The sequence below is a fragment of the Fomitiporia mediterranea genome, assembly GCF_000271605.1.
Source record: "Fomitiporia mediterranea MF3/22 unplaced genomic scaffold FOMMEscaffold_2, whole genome shotgun sequence".
Taxonomy (NCBI): domain Eukaryota; kingdom Fungi; phylum Basidiomycota; class Agaricomycetes; order Hymenochaetales; family Hymenochaetaceae; genus Fomitiporia; species Fomitiporia mediterranea.
Genome location: NW_006760387.1, coordinates 649592 through 670233, shown reverse-complemented (window position 1 = coordinate 670233; position 20642 = coordinate 649592). Strand labels below are relative to the sequence as shown.

Below are 20642 nucleotides of genomic sequence, written 5' to 3'. Positions count from 1 at the left end.
AAGAAACTCACTTTGGCCATTTGTCACTTGACCTCGATGCTGCTGTGTCAAGGTTCTGGAGTCCGACAGACCGGTCTAATTTACCAGCGTCTTGGCATACGTGAAATTGTAAATACATTAGTCGCACGCTTCCTGGCCGAGTTGGATAGAAACTGGCAAAGCTAATTGAAGAAAAAAACAGCTTCACACTGTTGTATCGAGTCGATGAGACTTAGTGTACGAGTGGAAACTGTTTTGAGGGTTTCCCACACGTGGATAACCACATGTGGAAAACTAGCAGGGTAGTTTCCAACGTTGTCAACATGTTGGGAATTAGCTAACTATATTATGCAATATGCCCAAAATAGTAATTTTCCTCAATAAATGCAAGAATTTGGTAGGGCTAACAAACGGTTGATGATTTATTTCAATCTCTCTAGGGGAGAGGACTTGTACAAACATAATCATGTACTTTATTCCCTCATTTTTCTGTTTTTTTGACCGACTAATATGCTACTTAATATGGTTCACCACATAGTATTTTTCCCTGTTTCAGTTCCCCTCGTGGTTATCCTCGTGAGTAACCCACGTGGATAACCTCAGTGTGGAAAACTGGCCAGTTTCCACTCGTACTCTAAATGAGACTTGTAGGTCTGGTTTCCCACGGATTATGTAATTTGCAGAGATGTTAAAGCGAATATCTACGCTTGAAGTTGAATCTGTGGTGCTCCTTCAATACATTGATCCACAGATTAACTACTTCAGTTGAAAAGGGCACATATTCTTAAGAGGTGATTTCAATGTCAATAGTATAGGTGTGTCACAATTGATTGAACATATATTTTCAGTGCAGTGTTTACTACTAGGACTAAAAGCGTACAGGGGAGCCAGTTAGCGATTCAGAGTCCAGACGTGATGTGCTTGCGTCATTGCCTAGAGAACCCTAAAAGCGACTGGATACCAACTTCGAGATCTGCGCGCCATTTTGCACTAGCACCAATTGTTGGATAATAAATGGTAAATCCATGCGGCATCCCAGGATACCTTAATTTAATGTCAATTTTTTATAAAATGTAACAAGCCGGAGCAATATGTGAATTTACACGTCTACTTTAGTCGGTACACCACTTTCTTGCATCATCTGGGCATAAAGGAGACCTTCATCGCGCAATGGATCTCCTCCGGCAATCTGAACGTATGCAGGAGGAAGACCAGAGAAAGACTTCGCGAGAAGAGGAGACACCAGAGGATGGTTCAGTTCACCAGGCTGATAGGCACCTGCAAAGAATGAAGGTCAAGAATTAATTCTTCAATACAGTCGACAATGTACATCGACGCGTACCCATGTACAAATCCATCTCTGTACGACTGAGTATGGGGTCGTCCTTGCACTGTTCATAAGATTTTAACTTGTCCTTGAACCTAGTCGAGGACAAGCAGACAATCAATAAAGTTTTATAATATCTCTCGAGGAATGCGAAGACGGACTTCTCTGGAGGGAATCCCTCTTCATGCGTGATGGTTGCCGGAACCTGTAAAACTTGACCTGTGATTTTGCCTTGAAGCTCCGGATCATCACGAGCACGTTGGGTTATTGTACATGTGAAATTTCCGCCTGCAGATAGGCCTCCGACGATAAACCCTTTTTTAAGATCAACTCGTAGCTCTTGAGCATTCAAAGCTACCTAAAAGCGATTGTGAGACGTCCAGATGTAAGATCAGAAACGAAAACGAAGTGGGTGCATACCCATTTTACAGCGTCATATGCATCGTTTGGCCCTATTGGCCAACGGAACTCAGGAGCAAGGCGGTAGTCAACGTTCACGACAATAATGCGATGGTTTGCGGAGTTCGCTCTGCAGACGAGCTCGTCCGTGTCGAGATTTCCGACTGAATAACCACCACCTTCAGTTGGAGTAACGAAATTTAGTCAAATAAACGGCAAGTACCAATAACAAAATATATTCACCATGAAAATGGACAAATGCGGGAAACGTCTCGGAACTATCCTGAGACTGGGGGGTGTAGATCCTGATTGCTATATCTCCCGGTGGCGTGGTCACAGGAATCCGCTTCTCTGCCACAGTTATACCCACGGCTAGGCAATGCGCGAAACTTAACAGTGAATCACTGGGATGAGTCCATTTATACTAACGTGGACCAGCCGCCTCGACAGCCTCGCGCTGTCTCACTGCAACGAATTTCCGGCGTCTGATCACCTCCTGGTCTCCTTTGAGCGAATCTTTTGTGAATGACGGAGGTAGAGGTGGTGTCTTTGCTAACGTTTTCACAAACTCGGGGTCCAATGTTGCGTAGTGAGACCATTCAGCCATCGTCAGGTGGCCACTTGCTCAATTCGTGGTTGCGGGATATGCGTGGTGGTATGGGAATGATAAGCAGTTGCTAATGATAAGCGTGAGCGAGATGGAAGAATACTTATACCTTCCAGCCAAAATCAGTTTACAAAGCAAAATCCCACCCCTGCGTATGTAACAGTACCAGTATAGGACATGCATTCATCCGGGAGTGTACAATTTTTTGACTTGTATCAGCGTGTGATGATGCCATCTGTCTTCCAAGATAACTTCTCTGATAGCAGTCCGCAGCTAATATCTCAGTAGCCAGAAGCGGATGCTCACGAAAAGTATGGGTTTGATAACACCTCGTCCTATTTCGGTCGAACTACAAATTGCTCGCGCAAGGCTTTCATGCCACACTCGCCACACGTTGGCAAGCACAGTAATTTTCCAAGACTGACACAAGAAGGCATGTATCATGAGCAAGAAGTACCCGAGTATCGATGTGAGGAGTACTGAACATGTGAACAAGTTCTTCCAGGCTCTAGAGCAGATGTAGAAGGAGACGGCATTTTAAAGCTGTTTTGTCCACCAAGAAAACTGTGAAGCCTATCCCGCAAACCTTGCCGGGAATTTTCTGACGACTTACATAATTACCCTTGTATGATTTTATTATCGTAAATAACGACTCTTGTTACACAGAATGGTCCAGTGACTGCAGGTGATACGATAGCTTGTACTATTCGGCGGAATGCAAATAGTGCAGATTTGTGTCAGTTGATCGAAAGAATATTTTTCAGTGCAGTGTTTACCACTTGGACCGAAAGCGCAAAAGGCAGCCAGATAGCGATTTCCGACGTAACGTGCTTGAATCATTGCTTAGAGAACCCTAAAAGCCACTGGATTCCAACTTCGAGATCTGCGCGCCATTTCACACTGGCACCGATTGTGGGATAATAGATAGAGAATCCATGTGGCACGCCGGGATATCTAAGTGCAACGGCGGTTCTAGCTCGATGTAACACAGAGGAGCTACGTGAACTTACACGTCGACTTTGGTTGGAACTCCACTCTCTTGCATCATTTGAGCATATAGAAGTCCTTCATCGCGCAAGGGATCTGCTCCAGCGATCTGAACATATGCAGGAGGAAGACCAGAGAAAGACTTTGCAAGCAGTGGAGACACCAGAGGATGGGACGGATCGCCGGGCTGATAGGCACCTGCAAGGAATGAAGTTTAAGATTTCTTCGGTGAAGACGAAAGGATGTATGGATTCTCACCCATGAACAGCCCTATATTCGTACGGTTAAGTATGGGATCGTCCTTGCACTGTTCATAAGACTTTAATTTATCCTTAAACCTTATTAGGACAAGGGACAATCAGCGAGATTTTAAAGATTTTCCGAGGGGATAAGAACAGACTTTTCTAGGAATTCCTTTGCATGTGAGATAGTCCCCGGGATCTGCAAAACTTGGCCTGTGATTTTGCCCTGAAGCCCTGGGTCTTCGCGAGCACGTTGAGTGACCGAACACGTGAAATTTCCGCCCGCAGATAGGCCTCCGATGATAAATCCTTTCCTTAGATCACCTCGCAGCTCCTGCGCATTCAAAGCTACCTATAAATATTGTGAGATTACTGGAAGTAAGATCAGAAATGAACCAAAGTAAGTGCGTACCCATCTTACAGCATCGTATGCATCGTTTGGCCCCGATGGCCAGCGAAACTGAGGAGCAAGCCGATAGTCGACGTTCACGACGATGATACGATGTCTAGCAGAGTTTGCCCTGCAGACGAGTTCATCCGTGTCCAGATTTCCGATCGAATAGCCGCCACCTTCGATTGAAGTAACAGATTTTATTCGGATAGATGGAAAGCATTATTAGCAACATATTTACCATGAAAATGGACGAGCATAGGAAAAGTTTCAGACGTGTCTTGAGACTGGGGAGTGTAGATCCTGACTGCTATATCTCCCGGCGGCGTGGTCACAGGAACGCGCTTCTCTACCACAGTTATACCCACAGCTAATTAATGCACAGAATTTATGAGAGAATCACTACGTAGAGGTAGGTTCATCTATACTTACGTGGACCAGCCGCCTCGACGACCTTGCGCTGCCTCTCTGCAACGAATTTCTGGCGTCTGATGACTTCCTGGTCACCGTCAAGTGCATCATTTTCGAATGAAGGCGGAATAGGTGGTGTCTTCGCTAAGGCTTCCACAAACTCGGGGTCTGGCGTCGCGTACTGAGTCCAATCAGCCATAGTCAGGCAGTTACTCGATTAATCCGCGGATACAAGATACGCCTGGTGGTATGGGAATGACACGTACTTGTCAGTCATAAGCCTTAGCGACAAGAAGAGTACTTATACCTTCTGGCTAAAAATAATCCACAACGTGCAACCCCACTCCTGTGTATGTCGCCGTGCTGTTACAGGACAATTCCTCTGGGAGTGTGCGATATTCCGAGCTGTATCAGTGTTTGATGATGCCATCTGCCTGTACCCAGATTCCGTGACTTCGCTGATAGAGTACCTTGCGCTAAATATCTTAGTGTGTAAAGATGGACACCTGAGAGAGGCATTAGTAACACTTTGTTTACGTCAATCATATTATAAATTAGCAGAATCGGAGGCGTTTGGGCACCGATGTGAGAGCAGGTGAAATCGTGAGCAAGTTCCACCAAATGAAGGTAGGTAGGCAGGTACTAGGTACGATCGTTTTGCTGCCAGGCATTGCCGAGATGCCGCTCTGTTCCATCGTTCCGTGGTCGAAAATCTATACGGTACTGCAAGGACGTTCCGTCGAGTAGCCCGAAGGCCTACGATATAAATACTGTATTGCTTATGGAATAGTCTGGTCTCAAAGTATTGTTGACATAGGGGATTAAGAAACTAAAGTATGAATGAATGTGCTTTTCAAATGATATACAAAGGAATGTGAAACTAATTGTCCAGAAGGAATGACGGAGAGACCATAGATGTCAATATCGAATGTCACAGTAAATTAGAAAGCCATCCCTTGCACTAATTTCTTTTTAATAAGAGCGGAACCCATAGAACGCAGCTTGCGCCAGCCCTTTCCAGAACCGACAGGTGAGGCACGGTCGAGTTGATCGGATTGGGTAGTAGGAAAAGGAATGCTGCTTTGTGACGAAACCGGATGTTGCACGCGACTGGTCTTCCTGGGAGCAAACCCTGGTTTGTCCTTAACCAAGGGCTGATCCTTGCGGCTGTTTAGATAGCGATTGCGAGCCGCAGCTATACGACCATCTCCGTCTGATCCGGCTGGAATGGGACCTTGCACATGCGAAATGACTCGTTCTTTTGAGTTGGGCTTCGAATCTGTATCAACAGAATGTACATGTTCATGCGTAGCTGAGACGGTACTGCGGACTTCGTGGACTAATCGACGGCTGTTCGCTACTTTCATCCCTTGTATACGGTGAGCGGGTACTTTCCTTAACGACATGGGTACCGGTACACTCGTAGAACCACCTCTCGGCGTCCTCATCCCACTCGCCTTGACACTATATGCCAGCTTCTCGCAATCATTAAACGAGATTGGTTCTGAAAGCGGAGAAGGGCCGGGAGGCATCTTTCGTAACCCCAAAGAGTACTTTTTCTGAGTCGGTCTCGGTTGTATAGCCCGCACCACCAGTTCTTCCAGCGCCAGCGCCGGTCCGATCTGACTCGTGAGGTATCTCACGCATCCACCGAGTCTTCCAGAAGCACAAACTCCGCATTTCTTGGTTCTTGTTCTCAAAGGCCTCGGTCTAGAAATCCTGCTTGCGTTATTCGTCTCGAGGACGCTTCTTCCCTGTGCCTCCATGATAAGAGCTGGAGCATAAGGGTCGCCATATATTTCTCGAGGTCGGGGGTGTAGGACCTTGATAACTGCATTAGATGGTACGCTCATATTTAGAGAAATGGTAGACCATACCGGAGAAACACCGCTCAAGATAAGCCCTCGAACAAAGGAGTTTCTCGATAGCGCAAGAACGTTCTGCAAAACACAGTAGCATCTAAATATTGCCGTCGTACTGATTGTGCGGAGGGTTTTCACGCGTACCTCTAGGCGGCCTTTACCAGTGGAGTCCACATTACCTGTGAGGCTACCAAATACCTGTCTTGGACAGACCGATCCGTCTGTCACTCCTCTCTTTATCGCATCTTTCCGAAGTTTACAAAGACGATATCTCGGAGAGTAGGTTGGCATAGATTGGCCCCAGTTCGCAAAAAGCCCTGACGAATAATACCCTTGCCTGTTTCCTCGAGCCCAAGACGAAGGATCGAGAAACCAGGGGGGAGTGAAGAGAAGACTAAGCAAACGCGTGTGACTGCACTCGCTTTAAATGAAGAAAAGACAGACCAAAGCCACAAATGATATACGTGGAGAAGATGATCAATGTGGCCCTTCGCAAGTATAAACGCCAGTGGCTAGAATTACAGATAATCCTGTCGCCCATCACGAACCCATGGAACAAAATCCATTCCAGTAACTCGCAGTTCATCACAGCTTTCCTTAGACTTCTATTGAGTCCAACTTGGAACGTGTAGAAAAGAAAAATTTCTTGTCGTGTGGAGTTAGTGATTTCAATATCTGAAGCCACGACGCTTTGGTAATTGTTCGGATTACCTATATCCGGCAAGCAGCCGATCATTGTTATTGCTGCAGTGGCCATTATTGAGACTCTTTCGTGATCCTAGGACAATTTGCTCTTCGTAGCTTTTGGTGCCCTTACATAAATGTACATGTATAGGGCATTGATTTGCAGATCATTCTATATGTCGCTCACATTGAACCTTTGCCCGTACTGAAGAAACATGACAAAAGAAGTAGGTCAGCTCGTAGGTATGCTAATGGATCACACAGGTGGCAACGCAAACCTTAAGACAACCAGGGGACATGTTGCGATGTCGGTAGCAGTGTCTAGCGACTATATACGCAAATTCGGCATCCTCTCTCTAGCGTCGATTACCAGCTTCTCCGGACATCGCAAACTGAATCTGCCATCTGCACGCGCATAAGAAACGAGCTTGATACCATCGACCTTCGTGCGCTTCTTGACAGGCTCCTTCCCTGCGACCACGTCTGCCAAGAATGACCTTCCTTCCTCCAAGACATCCAACGCATCTGCCATGCTTGTGTCGTGTCCACAATTGATTTTCACGGGTTCGCGCGGAGTGCACTGGTTCGCATTTTGAACGAAGTCGATTAGGGAATCCATCGTCTCGAACCATTGGACTATGTCTCCTTCTGGAGGGAAAAGAACTGGCTCCCATTCGTACACGGTGTCGCCGACGTATAGCATACACTCCTTTGCATCCCATAGCGCAAGTTCATCCGGTGTATGTCCAGGCGTGTGTAATATCTGGAGCCCTGTGTTCTTCCCTTCGAAAGTAACGCATGATTGGTGAGCCATTAGCGTTGGCGTATATTTCGGCACAGATATCTTCAACCGTCTGCATTGACTGTTTTGAGGGAGATTCTCAGGTGCAAGGAATGACGGGCAGTACGAAGAGGCCAATATTTGAGAGTCTGTTGAGAATTGCTCCAAAGCAACTATCACAATTTCAGAATTCGTCGGAATTACTGACATAGTGGAATAAAATGGTTCTTACGAATATGATCATAATGACAGTGTGTGCACACAACGATATACTCGAACCTTCCATTCTCGTTGAGAGGCTTATCATCGTTGTTAGCGATAGGCCAAGTTTCAATAAATTCGCGTAAGCTCGTCACATCGATTGTTGGATCATTTGTCGCTCCTCCACACCCTGAATCGATGAGAACGATCACTCCTGGAACGATTTTTGCATAAATGAACGGATGTTCCGAGTATATATCATCGTATTCGACGATTTTGAAAACCGTTGATGTCAGTCTCGATGCTCTGAAAGCAACTGTCTTGTTCGCAGTCGTGCGATACATATTGGTTGTAAGTAGGAGAGAACTGCCCTTCTGTATCTCATGACTTTTGGAGATAGTGCTTCCTGCTAAGAAGGCAAATAAACTTCAGAAGGTTGAATGTAGACGGTTGAAGTTGAACGAAGTTGCAAACGGCCCGAGTAATTGCCGTCTGATTGTCACACATGCGACATATTTAATGAAATCATTACACGTGACCTTATAAACCCAGATTTAGCAAGAGCAGAATCAGCAGATTGGGCTTGGCTTCATATTTATCGCTGTTATCTCGTCTAGCATGGCTTATCTCCTGCACTTGAACTGTAGCATCCAGGGATGCGTATTCTTCCCAGAGAACAGGAGAAGCTCTTTCTTCACCAGGTGCGTCAGACCTTCCATTTCTCAGCCCTACTTTAGAGTGAACGCCGTAAATCAGGCTGGGTTTCTCGCTCAGAAACGCTTAGCACGTGGCCTGAGATTGAACCAGACAGAGGCAACTGCTCTCATTGCATCACAACTACAAGAACGTATTCGAGATGGGCGCCATAATGTGACAGAATTAATGGATCTGGGAAGAGACATGCTTGGAAGGAAACATGTTCTTCCGTCAGTCCCGACGTTGCTGCATCAGATCCAGGTGGAGGGGACCTTTCCCGACGGGTATGGGACGTCCGTCTTCATAATATGCAATGCACGCTAATCTTGGAGTATAAAGTGTTTTCCTCGTAACCGTACATGAGCCAATATGCACCGAATCGGGCAATCTCAACGAAGCCTTATATGGCTCGTTTCTACCTATTCCGTCGGATGATCTTTTCCCTGTTCTCCCTGCATCGGAGTACGATGCCAGTAACGCTCCTGGTGCCGTCATAATCAAAAAAGAACGTATTACGATAAACGCAGGACGGCCGCGCATCAAGCTCGGGGTGACGAACAATGGTGACAGGCCTATCCAAATCGGCTCTCACTACCATTTTATCGAGACCAATTCATCGCTCATATTCGACCGCGGGAAGGCGTATGGGAAACGCTTGGATATACCCGCCGGTACAGCTGTACGATTTGAACCGGGAGATACAAAGACAGTAACCTTGGTTGAGATAGCTGGTGGCAAGATAATTACTGGTGGAAATTCACTGGCAACTGGTGTCTTTGATCCTCAGCGAACGAGCCAAATTGTTGCTTCACTTGTTAAAACGGGATTTGGAAATTTGTCAGATCCTGGAGCCACGGAGATCTTTGAAGATACGACAGTAGCCCGAGGAACGTATGTATCAATGTTTGGACCTACTGTTGGAGACAGAGTCCGACTTGGAGACACTTCTCTTTGGGTCGAAGTCGAACAGGACATGGTATGTCCAGTATTTTTCTTTGGGACTAGGTTGCTTACTTCAAGTCAGACTGCTTATGGCGACGAAGTCAAATTTGGCGGAGGTTAATGCTCTTGTAATTTTAACAAATGAATTCTGACTGACATCTCTCCAGGCAAGAGCATTCGTGAAGGTATGGGACAAGCAACGAATCGTCCCTCCTCCGAGACACTTGACCTCGTTATCACGAATTGTTTAATTGTCGACTGGTCCGGAATTTACAAGGTCTTGGCTTTAATGCTTGTTTTTTTACGTGACTGAAACCTCTGCGTAGGCAGATGTTGGTATTAAGCACGGCCGTATTCTCGGTATAGGCAAAGCAGGAAATCCAGACGTCATGGCAGGAGTTTCCGACAACATGGTCATCGGCTCATCGACAGAAGTTATTGCAGGCGAGAAGCTTATACTCACAGCTGGTGCTATCGACGTGCATGTACATTACATATGTCCACAACAAGTGCGCGAGGCACTCGCAGCGGGTACAACTACAATGGTCGGAGGCGGGACGGGCCCAAGCGCAGGAACGTGTGCGACGACATGTACACCTAGTCCGCGTGACATGCAAATAATGATTTCGGCGACAGACAGTATGCCAATGAACTTCGGCTTTACGGGTAAAGGAAATGATGCTGGACCTCAGGCGCTCGAGGATATTGTTAAGGCCGGCGCAGCTGGGTTGAAGCTCCATGAAGACTGGGGATCAACACCTGCAGTGATCAAGAATTGTCTTGACGTTGGTGACAAGTACGACGTGCAGGTATGACGGCAGAGTTGCTTGCCCTTCTTTGACTGTGTGTTGAACCTAGGTCAGGTTAATATCCATACGGACACTTTGAACGAAAGCGGATTCGTCGAAAGTAAGCCAGAGTCGAAGAATTTTGGCGTCGTTTAACCCCTCCCCTATCCCCTCAGGTACTATTGCCGCCTTTGGTGGACGAACCATTCACACGTATCATACGGAGGGAGCGGGTAAGTATTTGCGTAACTACTCGATTGCCTGTTTGGTTGACTTCCGCTAGGTGGTGGGCATGCACCTGATATCATCGTTGTTTGCGGACAAAATAATGTCCTCCCTTCTTCTACGAATCCGACCAGACCTTACACAAATAATACCGTCGAAGAGCACATCGACGTACGTGCCAGTACTGACTATTGTATCCACATCGCTGAGTTGATTTTTGGCACTCGATAGATGCTTATGGTCTGTCATCACCTTGACAGGTCGATTCCCGAAGATATTGCCTTCGCCGAATCACGTATCCGGAAAGAGACAATAGCGGCTGAAGATGTGTTGCACGATATAGGTGCAATCTCGATGATTTCCTCCGACTCACAAGCTATGGGCCGCGTCGGCGAGGTTGTGAGTCGAACTTGGCGCACGGCAAGCAAGATGCGCGATGTGCTCGGCCCTTTGAAGGAGCTTGGGGACGTAGAGGGAAAAGATAACGGACGTGTCAAGCGCTATATCTCCAAGTATACTGTAAACCCGTGAGTACAAGCAAGATCATCTAGTTTGATGCGCATATAGTAACGCAAAGACAGTGCAATCACTCATGGATTTGAGCATGTCGTCGGCTCGGTTGCGGTCGGACGCCTTGCAGATCTAGTACTGTGGAAGCCGGAAAACTTCGGTGCTAAGCCTGAAGTAGTTCTCAAAGCTGGAGTAATAGCATGGGCCCAGGTACACTTTCGCATCATCTCTTCAAGACATAGATTCTGATCTTCCTAAAGATGGGTGATGCAAACGCTTCAATCCCAACGATTCAACCAGTATATGGACAGCCTATGTGGGGCGCTGAGCCCCTAGCAGCTTCTTTGACATCAGTTGTCTTCGTTTCTCAAGTTTCCATAGACAACGGCTCAATCAAGAGTTATGGAATTCGCAAGCGCGCAATACCAGTACGAGGATGCCGGAAAGTAACAAAGAAAGACATGAAGTGGAACGAAAAGACTCCGCGCATGTTTGTTGACCCGGAACATCACAATGTTACTGCAGATGGCCTACTTATGGACGTCAAGCCAGCGGAGAAGTTACCACTTGGAAAAGTTTATAATTTGTTCTGAGGATTTGACATGGTGTGTATGAATTAGTGTACTTTTAAATTTGTTACGTTGTCTGTATGTTACATTTAACAGAGCCAATATATATATTTCTGTTTCAGTGGCCTGTCTTGTGTGCCCAAGCCTGTGACTCAGCGAAATGGATCGTCGGATGTGGCAGCGTGGCTGGACTAAATGCGTGTGGACGCGATCACATGATGAATATTTTAAGCGACCACAGTCCACGGCTCTTGTTACTATGTTAGCTTTACTCAACTCCTTCGCGTCTTGCTTGCCTACTATTCAACGTTCTTCGAAGGCAGCGAGACAAATCTCCCCTCCCACCCTCTCCTCCCCGTTCCTTCCCAAATTGCGCAACCTCCTTCAGCCCCTCCTCTTCTCACATATCGGTTCATTTTTGGTCCACGTTTTACTATACCGTGACATAAAAATGGTTGCTCTAGGAAATTCATCTACTCTTGAATGCTCTTATGATAATGATGGATTTATTATTGGATTTTCCAGGAAGAACTCAGCTAGCTTTGTAGGTATTCTAATTTTTTTCCGACTTACTATATCACTGAAAAGTTCCAGTCACAGTCCACGGCTCTTAATACACAGTGCGAAAGCCACATTCGATCATCTCAAAATCATCTTGAACCGGGATCAGTATTCGAAACAGGTATCTCATTTCTAGTTGTATTCTAGCCGTCAATTATACGTTTCTAAACCACGCGCAGATGATGAATACCCTCCATTCATACCGGAGCGACCTGTTTCAAGACAGTCTCACTATAAGAGTGAGAGTTGGAGACGTGTTCGGAGACCGTGCCTCCCCCCTCCGATTAGAGTCCGTCGCTATCCCTTCATCTTGAACGGACATTACGGCTTGTACACCATTTCTCAAATATGCCGACACATTGACATTAGCCCCAAGCGAGAATCGGCCGTACAGCTACGCCGCTTCCGCCTTCTAAATGAGATGCTCGATCGCTCCCACGCCGAGGGATATACAAGTTGCAGACCAACGTATCAGCCTAACCTCGGAGGAAGTGGCCTTGGCCAGAAGCAGCATCGCCCGCTTAGACACGGCAGCTCGAAGCTTCGTAATGAAATATCACTGTCTGATCTAGCCGCGGATGACGCATCCGAATACGAGGATGAGTTCTCCTTTGAGCATCCTTCTGAACATTCCTTTACTTCGGACCTCACCAACGGATCGCTCGATTTTGAGATGCCGATGAAGACCACGTCTAGCGCGGGTGATGAATCCGATGAAACCAGCTTCGAATCCAGTGGCAGAAATATCCTTGGTCCCGAGTTTGCTTCTGCGCCTATGTCACTGAGTTGCGCCTCGGAAGAGCTCAATCGATACAGAGGTGGCTCGCATCTGAGATTGTATGACGTTGCGAGCACGCGTGGTGTACGAGCATGACTCGTCACTGTTCGGTTTTGATCTTTATCATTTTACTCGGAGTGCATACCCTACTTACATAAAAAAGCGACACACTTGTACCACCTAGGCTCTTCATTTCCCTCCCTTATTCATATCCAATCTCTGGTTTTGTCTATCACTTGCGATACCTTTGGCAGAGTATCCGATACAGGATGTACCAACATTATCCACTTCCACGTTTATTGAACTTTATGTATCAGATGATATTTCCAGTGCATTCCTTTTTCGCTCTATCATTATGACAATTTTGCGTTTAAAACATTCATCATTGCTTTCGACGTGTTATGTTCAGATGCTTTATTTTGGGTTGCTAATGATTCTTTTATATGTTATAGGTGTATTATTTACTTACACCCTCTGGTGCTGATATAGATGAATGTGTAAGAGAATTGACAAGGACGTTCATCAGTAAATCTGGTTCGATAAGCTTTCTGGGGTCACACCCATGCATTGGATGCTATTAGGCACTTGGTAATTACCCTCCAGTCATACTTTCACATCTGTAGTATGGTACTCAGCGCACAGAAATTGTAGACATCAAATGCTGGAACCATGATATTGAATGTTACTCCGCAGTACATACAGGTGGAAGTTTACAACCCGTGCTGTCAGCCACGTCCTGGGATAGAATATGGCAATATGCTGTAAGGCAACTCTTTCGTCATGATGAATCATGCAGGACTAACCCATAACCATAGTATAAAGGTATAACGTCGTGCTTAATTGTCAGTATCGTCTCCTTCCATGCCTACTACCAGTGCAAGCTCTGCTTAACCACCTCATCAAACGGCATTGAAAAATTACAAGCTTAAATTGACGCAACGAAACTAATTGACAAAGGTGAATGGGACACAAAGGAGTGACACTATAGACAAAGTAAGGAACGTGGATAAGTCTGGAAAAGAAACGGCATGAAGGGGAACGAATGTGATATGGTGACAACGATAATGAAATAAAAATATTAGCGAGTGGTTGGGACTTGGAGTTAATAACAAAGGAGGGGGAATGCCGAATCTACATGCGGTCTCTGGTGGCTCAAAGTAGCAACGAACAATGCGATTGGCCGGATTCTGTGCATAAGCCACGCAGACTCGTCTACAAGGCACGATGTCTTCCGCGCAGAATGGCGATTTCCGACTGGGAGCGACGGAGAGACCTCGGATAGTCTCGCTCGTTCGGATGCGGAGATGGTGGTGGACTCTGTGGCGGAAGGGGAGGAAGTGGTTTGTCGACACTCAACTTCCATTTCAATCGCGACGGTCTGGTCTTCGGTTTCTTATTCTCTTCCTTCAAGGATTTTCCCTTGACAGTGACGACGGGTCGGCTCTCTTTGCCTGCCGGTAGGAAGTCTGGAACTCGATACGTCCTTGCTGATTGCAGTTGATGCGCCTGCATTTCACCAGCGGTAGATGCAGTCCGAGTGCTATCATGAGTCACGTTTGTTGCATCGCCGGAGTACGCGCCAACAGAATCAGATGAGCAATCGGTCTCAAGATCAGTTAAGTCCGCGTCAGTTGGCTCCCCATCTTCCGCGGCACAACCATCTGCATTCCAGAGAAGGCCAGCTGCTGTGATCGATTTATGAAGCGGAGAGCGTCTCAGACGTGAGGTTTTCGTCCTCCTATCAGTCCAGGTAGACAATCCCGGCACGCTCTTCTGTATCATTCGATGCGCGACAATTGTTCGAGCCTTCTCAGCTTCCTCCGGATCGCTGCGTTGTCGCTTGCATGACTTTGCCCTATTGTGGTAAACCAAGGGAAGAAACCCAGCTGGATCTAGGCCGGGAGGGACAACGGGTTTGGACTGTGTGCAGTTCTTGCACTTCGTCCTCACTTCTGCTGTTGCGGCATGCGGCTTCGTTGATCCTTCTTGCATGTCTGTCCCAGAGCCGTACACCTTCTGAAGGAGAGCTGCAAGTTCCCTACGTTTCACTTTCAGGAAACTCGCAAAATGAACACCCCTGGTCTTATCTTCCTCCCAGATCCTCTTCCTGACCACCAAGGCTGCCTCTTCCTCCTCAGACATGTCGTAAAGTCTGTAATCCAAGCATGGTTCTTTTAAAGCGTCTGCAGGGACCGGAGCGGCGCCAGGTTCACCATAGATATATTGTGGTTGACGGGTCAAGGCCTTCTTGTTCTACGGATAGAAGATGAGACCTCCATTTACAACTGGATGTCTAGACATACTTACCTGTAACCCAAGAAGTTTCTCCTCGAGAAATTGACGACATGCATCGTCCATGAACTGCGGAAATGGCGACGGACCCGCGAAAGTTTCGCTTGACGAACTCGACGACCTGCGTCGGCTGTTCTTCTGATCGAAAAGCTGTAAGGAGAACATTTCAACAAAGTAGTTTGAGAGAAACGGGGGGATTAGACGAGCCTTAAGGCTATAGACGTCGTCATGTGGCTCGTGGAATGACTTTCGAGGTGAGGCACTCCAGGAATCCGAATAGAAGTCGATAAGGGTAGTTGTGCTCGAACTAAGCTTTAGACGCCGCAAAGACAAGTTATACGGCTGGAAAGGATAGATGAATTACCATGTTTTGTGCGTCTCCAGATAAAGTGGATGAGTAGGCGATGCGACATACCATCTTGAATTTTCGACGACGCCTGTACTTCGTTTGGACGTAGTCTGACTCGTCTATTGGTGACCTCGTGTATTCAGAATCCGGAATAATGCGTTGGACCAGGTAGCTCATCCCGGAAATCCGATTCGAAGGCTGGTATAAATCTGGGTGTTGGGTTTTGTGATATGTGAAGTAGTGTGGAATAATGGCGAAGTTGGACTTGGAAGTAAAATATACAGAGTCCAAAGCCACCAAGTCAGGGCCTTGAGGGGATGTCCACAAATAGAAAGCCCTCAAAATGGATAATTTTTCTGATTAGAAGGCATTGTACTTTCTGCCTGAAAATGTGGCCTACATTGCCAAAATAAGCATTAGGGCTGATGCACGACTTGTCTGCGCAGCAATTGCTTAGGAGTGGTGTACATTTTATTGTCTGACCACTGTCGGTAGATAAAACCCGGAAGCCCACACAAGATTATAGTAAAGGCCTGTGAAGCAGTGCAACATGCAAAGCGGTGGATAGTGATGACATTCGCATCTGTGAATACGAGATAAGTGAGAGAAATGACGGGAAGCTCGTGCATCGGACTTTGCTAGATCAATACGGCCCACGAGACACCATAATTATTTCAGACCCTATTCAGGGATTCGGGAAGCCGATCATCAAATCGACTTTACGACAAGGTGTTCTCCTTACTATCTGGATTCTGCATGGCTGGAATGTGTGGTATCACTGGCTTTGATTACTTTGAGAAGACAGACACAGATTAGAGAGCATCCAGATGGAATATTTCCTTTTCAGTTCCACACTTATACAGAATTGTAGACGATAAATAGGAACAGAAAAGCATGATGGGTAAAAAGTTTGCGGCATGGTCATGCTTTCGGAATTTGCTGAATACACGTGGTTAATTACGTAATAGACCTCTGGCCAAATATTTTGCAACACTTGTGCACAACGATACGAGTTAATTGAACCAAGACATTACCACACGCGATAAAATGCAAATGAATAATTGTATTCGTACAAGTACGTCCTCCCTACTTACGACCGTGCTCGCACAGTCATATAGGGCTAGGTAACTTCGCATGCATACTATGCGATACATGTTATGGTACGAGGGTAAGAATGTGCATGAAGGGATATTTGTTGCATCTCCAGGATGCCTGAGGTCAAATCGTGGATGAACGAGTGAATGGGTAAAGTATAAAGCGTGACGGTACGACCACAGGTCGTATCACTTTACCTATGCAGAAGTAAAGCAAGCAAGACAAGGGAGACGAGCAAAAATAATCAGCAAATAAAGACCAAGAAATAGCCATCCTCATGGAACAATGCGAGAGTAAATAAAGAGTTGCGACGCTCGGGCCACAAGTCAAATAGCCGTCTAAAGTACCATGTAATTGGGACACTGCGACGTAGATATGAAGGGCTTGACAACATCGGCGAAAGTGCGAAATGACGAGAAACTGGACGTGGTGCCGGGTATAGATACGGATATATGCAAGAGTGTCAAGACATGCGAAATAGAGACGGATCGTGGACGGTGAGTAGTCGCCGAGACCACGTCCCCTTAATGGACGCCATGGCGCTTGCTCAGCTTCTGATGCGCACTAAACGCACGTCTCTTTATCTTCGTGAACTCAGCGTTATCGCGTCTTCGGCTATAATCAGAAGAAGAATGGGTAAATCGCGGATAAGCGATTGTAGATGTTTGGTCAGCTTGGCGAGTTTGATGCTTTGAAGAAGCTTGATGTTGCCCATACCATTTGTTTGTTGAAGATGACTTAGTAGTCGAGGTAGCCGTCGAAGAGCCGGCTCTTGACGTTGATGTCGAAGTCGTCGCGGACTTTGAGCTCGAGTTATTGGTCCCGTTGGCTGGTCCTGCTGCATTATTCACGGGTGTATTTACTGGGTTCGCAGCTGACGACGATCCAGAACCAGAGTTGGAGGATGATCCACCCGTCGGCTGTCCCGAAGCTGCGGTGGTGGTAGTTGGCCATCCAGATGAGACAGTTGGCGTAACGATATTCGCGGTTGTCGCTGTGTTTCCTCCCGGAGTAGTGAACCCTGTCTGTTCGCCCTTGTTGTTGAACACAGGCAGCTGAGAGTCTTCGAAGATGTCATTCTGCGCCCCATCACCGAAGTTGTAAAGGTCGTTGTAGAAAGGCGGGTCGTGGTCCCCTTCGAAAAACGTGTTACCTTCCTTCTGGAGCCAGTATAACGCTTGCTTGGCGCCGTATGTGCAATTCCATGGCGCCACATTTGCATTCTTATCCGCATTCTGTCCGCATCGGCGAGCAAGTTTCGGCGTGGCGAGTTTCTTGTTTGACTTGGCATTCGTCACCTTGCATCGGTAACCATTCATGTAAATCTGCTCGCTTCCGGCGTCGGGTGCATGAATCCAGTTGAACGAACAGATGCAGCCCCCCTCAGGACATTCAGGCATATCAGCCGGAATTTGGAAATCCGTAAAGCGATGCCACACGCAAGTATGGTTTACAGTGAAGATTGTGAAGTCCTCCGGTTTTACGGAATTTACGTCAGACTTGTAAGTGATGCCGAACGCGCAACCACGCGTGTCCTCAATAGACTTTGCATGGAACGCGATCGTTGGTGAACCTGGACAAGGGTTGTTTCCGGCTTGAATGTCCCCGCCCGGCGAGGAAGCAAAGAAAGTGGTCGCTCCCTTGTCGCAGGAAACTTGCGAATTCAGGGTCCCTCCTGCGGGAAGTTCCAGAAAAGTGTTATCCGGAGGTGGATAATCGAGATGTCCATGCTGGGGGCGACGAAGTCAATCCGAAGTGGCACAACATACGTAAACATAAAATTACTCAGATACTTACGAACCACCACTCCTTGAAAGTCAGATGCATGAGGGGGACAACCGGTCTGTTATCGTATGAAAAGGTGCTTCCGGTGACGTTGAATCCCCACATCGCCGGGGACCATGCCGCTTGATTTTTTGATTAGTTCAAAAATATTCCGAAAGCGGAATTTAATTATGCTAAAAAGCCTCACTGGCATGTCCAGAAGCTGACCCAATAAGCCCTGCAAATATCGACAGCAGAAATATAGGGAGCATGGTGATATAAAGAATGATAAGATCAGTAAGACTCTGTAAAGTGAACAACTGCTCAGTCTTCGCTCGCCACGCAAGAGGGATTGAGCAGGACTTGCCAGCACCAATACTGAAATACGCCGACAGTCGAATCCGTGTGTCCCGCGCTAGAGCAAAGACGGTTGTTTGCAGAAGCAAAGTAGAACGGGAGTGGCTCCGTGAAGAAGTAGAGACTTGGGATGCGTGTAGTGAACGAACGAATCGTAGGTAAACGAACGTGCTGTCTAAAGAACGTGGGATGAGAGGCAGACGGTCAAGGGGGAAGAAGGGGAGGAGGAGATAAGCCAAGTTTTGAAAGCGCAGGGCGGCCTTGATGGAAATTGACGCTCGGGAGCGCTACTGTACTTACTGTAATTGTCCTGAGTGTCACAGTCACGCCCGCCCTAGCGACGCGGCGCTGACGGCTCTTGACGGCCGCAAATTTCTTCCATCCGGCTAGCAAAAATACCTCGGAAGAAACTCGAGTGCTACAGAGATGCAATGGGAAAGGGCAGCAAATAGTAAGTAGCTTTCCTTGCTCGTTGCGCAAGCAGTGGCGATCGCACAGAGGCGTGAGTTTCAATTGATTCGTTTCAATAGGAAGCTCCCACCGCAACTATAGTCTCGCGGGGCCAAGAGACCGCACTGTGATCGACCTTGATCGCATCGAATGATCGAAATATTTCAGGTACCGGAGAGACTCCGCGAATCTTCGAAAGTTCCTCATTGGAGAAAGTCATCCAGCGCGATTGACAAATTTGGACGCACCTGTCAGCGATTCGTCTCATCGCCCTCTGTTCCTGTGCACCTGAAGCACTGATCCCGGACTGTGGCAGGAATTGGACAGTTTGCCTTATGGGTAAGATGAAATAGAGGGCAAAAATGATTGATCATTTGCCCGACGTTGTGCATTAACGTTTAATTGTCCGGATTTCAGAATAGTGAGCTGGTTGCACTGCTGCAGTTTAAGCCAACGGTTGTGCCCAGAATGGCAGCCCAATTGTAAATAAGTAAGTGAATACGAGTACGTAAAAGTACTCAGTTACTTCTCCCTCAACTATATATACCACAACTAAGCACTGTATAATCCATATACCAGTTTAACGGCTATCAATGAGATAGATTGCCTTGTAAACTGAATCTGTGGCTCAAACAGAACAGTTGCTGCATGCCTTAGACAAATGAAGTACAAGTAAATATTGCAGCATTATTGATGCTAGGCTATGTAGACAAGATGACTTACTCAGCCTGACAATAGCTAGATTCCAAGGGTAGGACATGGAGAAGAAGTTTCAAGGTATAACAGAAGTGGTAGCCGAGGTTGACGGACGCTGGATAGAGTCGACAGCAGAATGTTGCATGCCACTCGAGTACCGTGTCACACAACGTTTCTCAAAATAGCTTTTCACGACAGAGTGGAGAGCAGAGGTTGTCAGAGGTTTTTCCAAATTTAAAATCTAATCCCACGAGAAAAAGCCTATTGACCTGGATTTGTGTGTGTAAGTTATTTTTGACCCTACTATTATGAGTATTATAGAGATCCCACTACTTACCCACATGATAAACGAAATGCATAGCAAACCCGAGTTGAGATATTACGCGTATGTAAAATCAGTCTCTGATCTGATCAATACTATACGTTGCGAGAAGCGAGGCAAAAAGAGTGTGTGCATCGTGTTGCCAAGTTCCCCAAGTAATACCATTTAGGTATGCATACCGTGTAATAGATCTTAACAGCATTCCAGCCACAACGCCTTTCTCCGCGAGTACGAAGTGCGCTCAAGAGTCAAGACTGTCCAAAGTCCAACCTACGCGCTTCTGCAGTCTGTGTCTGCATTATGCAACACGCGTTACGTAACATTTCTCAGTCACGTGAACACCCTTCATGTATTGCCACACATGGGGCATTTCACAA

General features: G+C 46.7%; 7 protein-coding genes across 7 annotated transcripts; 1 reads left to right on the top strand and 6 right to left on the bottom strand.

The window, feature by feature from the left end:
• Positions 1 to 1078: 1078 nt before the first annotated feature.
• Positions 1079 to 1879, bottom strand: FOMMEDRAFT_76767 (Alpha/beta hydrolase fold-3; the record flags this gene model as incomplete). Its single annotated transcript, XM_007262548.1, has 4 exons — positions 1079 to 1257; positions 1310 to 1401; positions 1468 to 1664; positions 1727 to 1879. Coding segments are annotated over 4 exons (621 nt in total), but the record flags the coding sequence as incomplete, so codon positions are not given.
• A 1204-nt stretch (positions 1880 to 3083) lies between these two features.
• On the bottom strand, positions 3084 to 5084 carry FOMMEDRAFT_16951 (uncharacterized protein). The gene is made up of 8 exons (XM_007262547.1): positions 4651 to 5084; positions 4365 to 4584; positions 4174 to 4302; positions 3954 to 4111; positions 3700 to 3893; positions 3558 to 3637; positions 3323 to 3497; positions 3084 to 3266 (listed from the first exon to the last, which is right to left on the bottom strand). Exons 2-8 carry the CDS (start codon positions 4540 to 4542, stop codon positions 3149 to 3151), a joined length of 1032 nt encoding a protein of 343 aa, XP_007262609.1. The 5' UTR covers positions 4543 to 4584; positions 4651 to 5084; the 3' UTR covers positions 3084 to 3148.
• Positions 5085 to 5191: 107 nt separating this feature from the next.
• Positions 5192 to 7254, bottom strand: FOMMEDRAFT_138365 (uncharacterized protein). Its single transcript, XM_007262546.1, has 4 exons — positions 7168 to 7254; positions 6350 to 7094; positions 6221 to 6283; positions 5192 to 6166 (listed from the first exon to the last, which is right to left on the bottom strand). Exons 2-4 carry the CDS (start codon positions 6494 to 6496, stop codon positions 5285 to 5287), a joined length of 1092 nt encoding a protein of 363 aa, XP_007262608.1. The 5' UTR covers positions 6497 to 7094; positions 7168 to 7254; the 3' UTR covers positions 5192 to 5284.
• FOMMEDRAFT_102130 (Metallo-hydrolase/oxidoreductase) lies at positions 7218 to 8263 on the bottom strand (the record flags this gene model as incomplete). Its single annotated transcript, XM_007262545.1, has 2 exons — positions 7903 to 8263; positions 7218 to 7843 (listed from the first exon to the last, which is right to left on the bottom strand). Exons 1-2 carry the CDS (start codon positions 8213 to 8215, stop codon positions 7218 to 7220), a joined length of 939 nt encoding a protein of 312 aa, XP_007262607.1. The 5' UTR covers positions 8216 to 8263.
• Positions 8264 to 8527: 264 nt separating this feature from the next.
• Positions 8528 to 11723, top strand: FOMMEDRAFT_117153 (urease; the record flags this gene model as incomplete). The annotated part of the gene is made up of 12 exons (XM_007262544.1): positions 8528 to 8572; positions 8628 to 8851; positions 8907 to 9543; positions 9592 to 9625; positions 9677 to 9786; positions 9836 to 10318; positions 10373 to 10418; positions 10474 to 10530; positions 10581 to 10693; positions 10754 to 11049; positions 11104 to 11242; positions 11293 to 11723. 12 exons carry the CDS (start codon positions 8528 to 8530, stop codon positions 11623 to 11625), a joined length of 2517 nt encoding a protein of 838 aa, XP_007262606.1. The 3' UTR covers positions 11626 to 11723.
• Positions 11724 to 14152: 2429 nt separating this feature from the next.
• FOMMEDRAFT_151581 (uncharacterized protein) lies at positions 14153 to 15758 on the bottom strand (the record flags this gene model as incomplete). The annotated part of the gene is made up of 3 exons (XM_007262543.1): positions 14153 to 15193; positions 15248 to 15574; positions 15648 to 15758. 3 exons carry the CDS (start codon positions 15756 to 15758, stop codon positions 14153 to 14155), a joined length of 1479 nt encoding a protein of 492 aa, XP_007262605.1.
• Positions 15759 to 16629: 871 nt separating this feature from the next.
• On the bottom strand, positions 16630 to 19041 carry FOMMEDRAFT_16948 (uncharacterized protein). The gene is made up of 5 exons (XM_007262542.1): positions 18808 to 19041; positions 18649 to 18745; positions 18474 to 18583; positions 17394 to 18406; positions 16630 to 17291 (listed from the first exon to the last, which is right to left on the bottom strand). Exons 2-5 carry the CDS (start codon positions 18710 to 18712, stop codon positions 17201 to 17203), a joined length of 1278 nt encoding a protein of 425 aa, XP_007262604.1. The 5' UTR covers positions 18713 to 18745; positions 18808 to 19041; the 3' UTR covers positions 16630 to 17200.
• Positions 19042 to 20642: the final 1601 nt, after the last annotated feature.

Coding starts and splice junctions, on each gene's coding strand:
- FOMMEDRAFT_16948 (XM_007262542.1), bottom strand. CDS start 18,712: ATGCTCCCTATATTTCTGCTGTCGATATTTGCAGGGCTTATTGGGTCA. Junction 18,407..18,473: donor CTTTCAAGGAGTGGTGGTTC/GTAAGTATCTGA, acceptor CGTCGCCCCCAG/CATGGACATCTCGATTATCC. Junction 17,292..17,393: donor TCATCTTCAACAAACAAATG/GTATGGGCAACA, acceptor TTCTGATTATAG/CCGAAGACGCGATAACGCTG.
- FOMMEDRAFT_16951 (XM_007262547.1), bottom strand. CDS start 4,542: ATGGCTGATTGGACTCAGTACGCGACGCCAGACCCCGAGTTTGTGGAA. Junction 3,498..3,557: donor GAATATAGGGCTGTTCATGG/GTGAGAATCCAT, acceptor CATTCCTTGCAG/GTGCCTATCAGCCCGGCGAT. Junction 3,267..3,322: donor GTTCCAACCAAAGTCGACGT/GTAAGTTCACGT, acceptor CGTTGCACTTAG/ATATCCCGGCGTGCCACATG.
- FOMMEDRAFT_138365 (XM_007262546.1), bottom strand. CDS start 6,496: ATGCCAACCTACTCTCCGAGATATCGTCTTTGTAAACTTCGGAAAGAT. Junction 6,284..6,349: donor CTGGTAAAGGCCGCCTAGAG/GTACGCGTGAAA, acceptor TGTGTTTTGCAG/AACGTTCTTGCGCTATCGAG. Junction 6,167..6,220: donor TCTTGAGCGGTGTTTCTCCG/GTATGGTCTACC, acceptor GCAGTTATCAAG/GTCCTACACCCCCGACCTCG.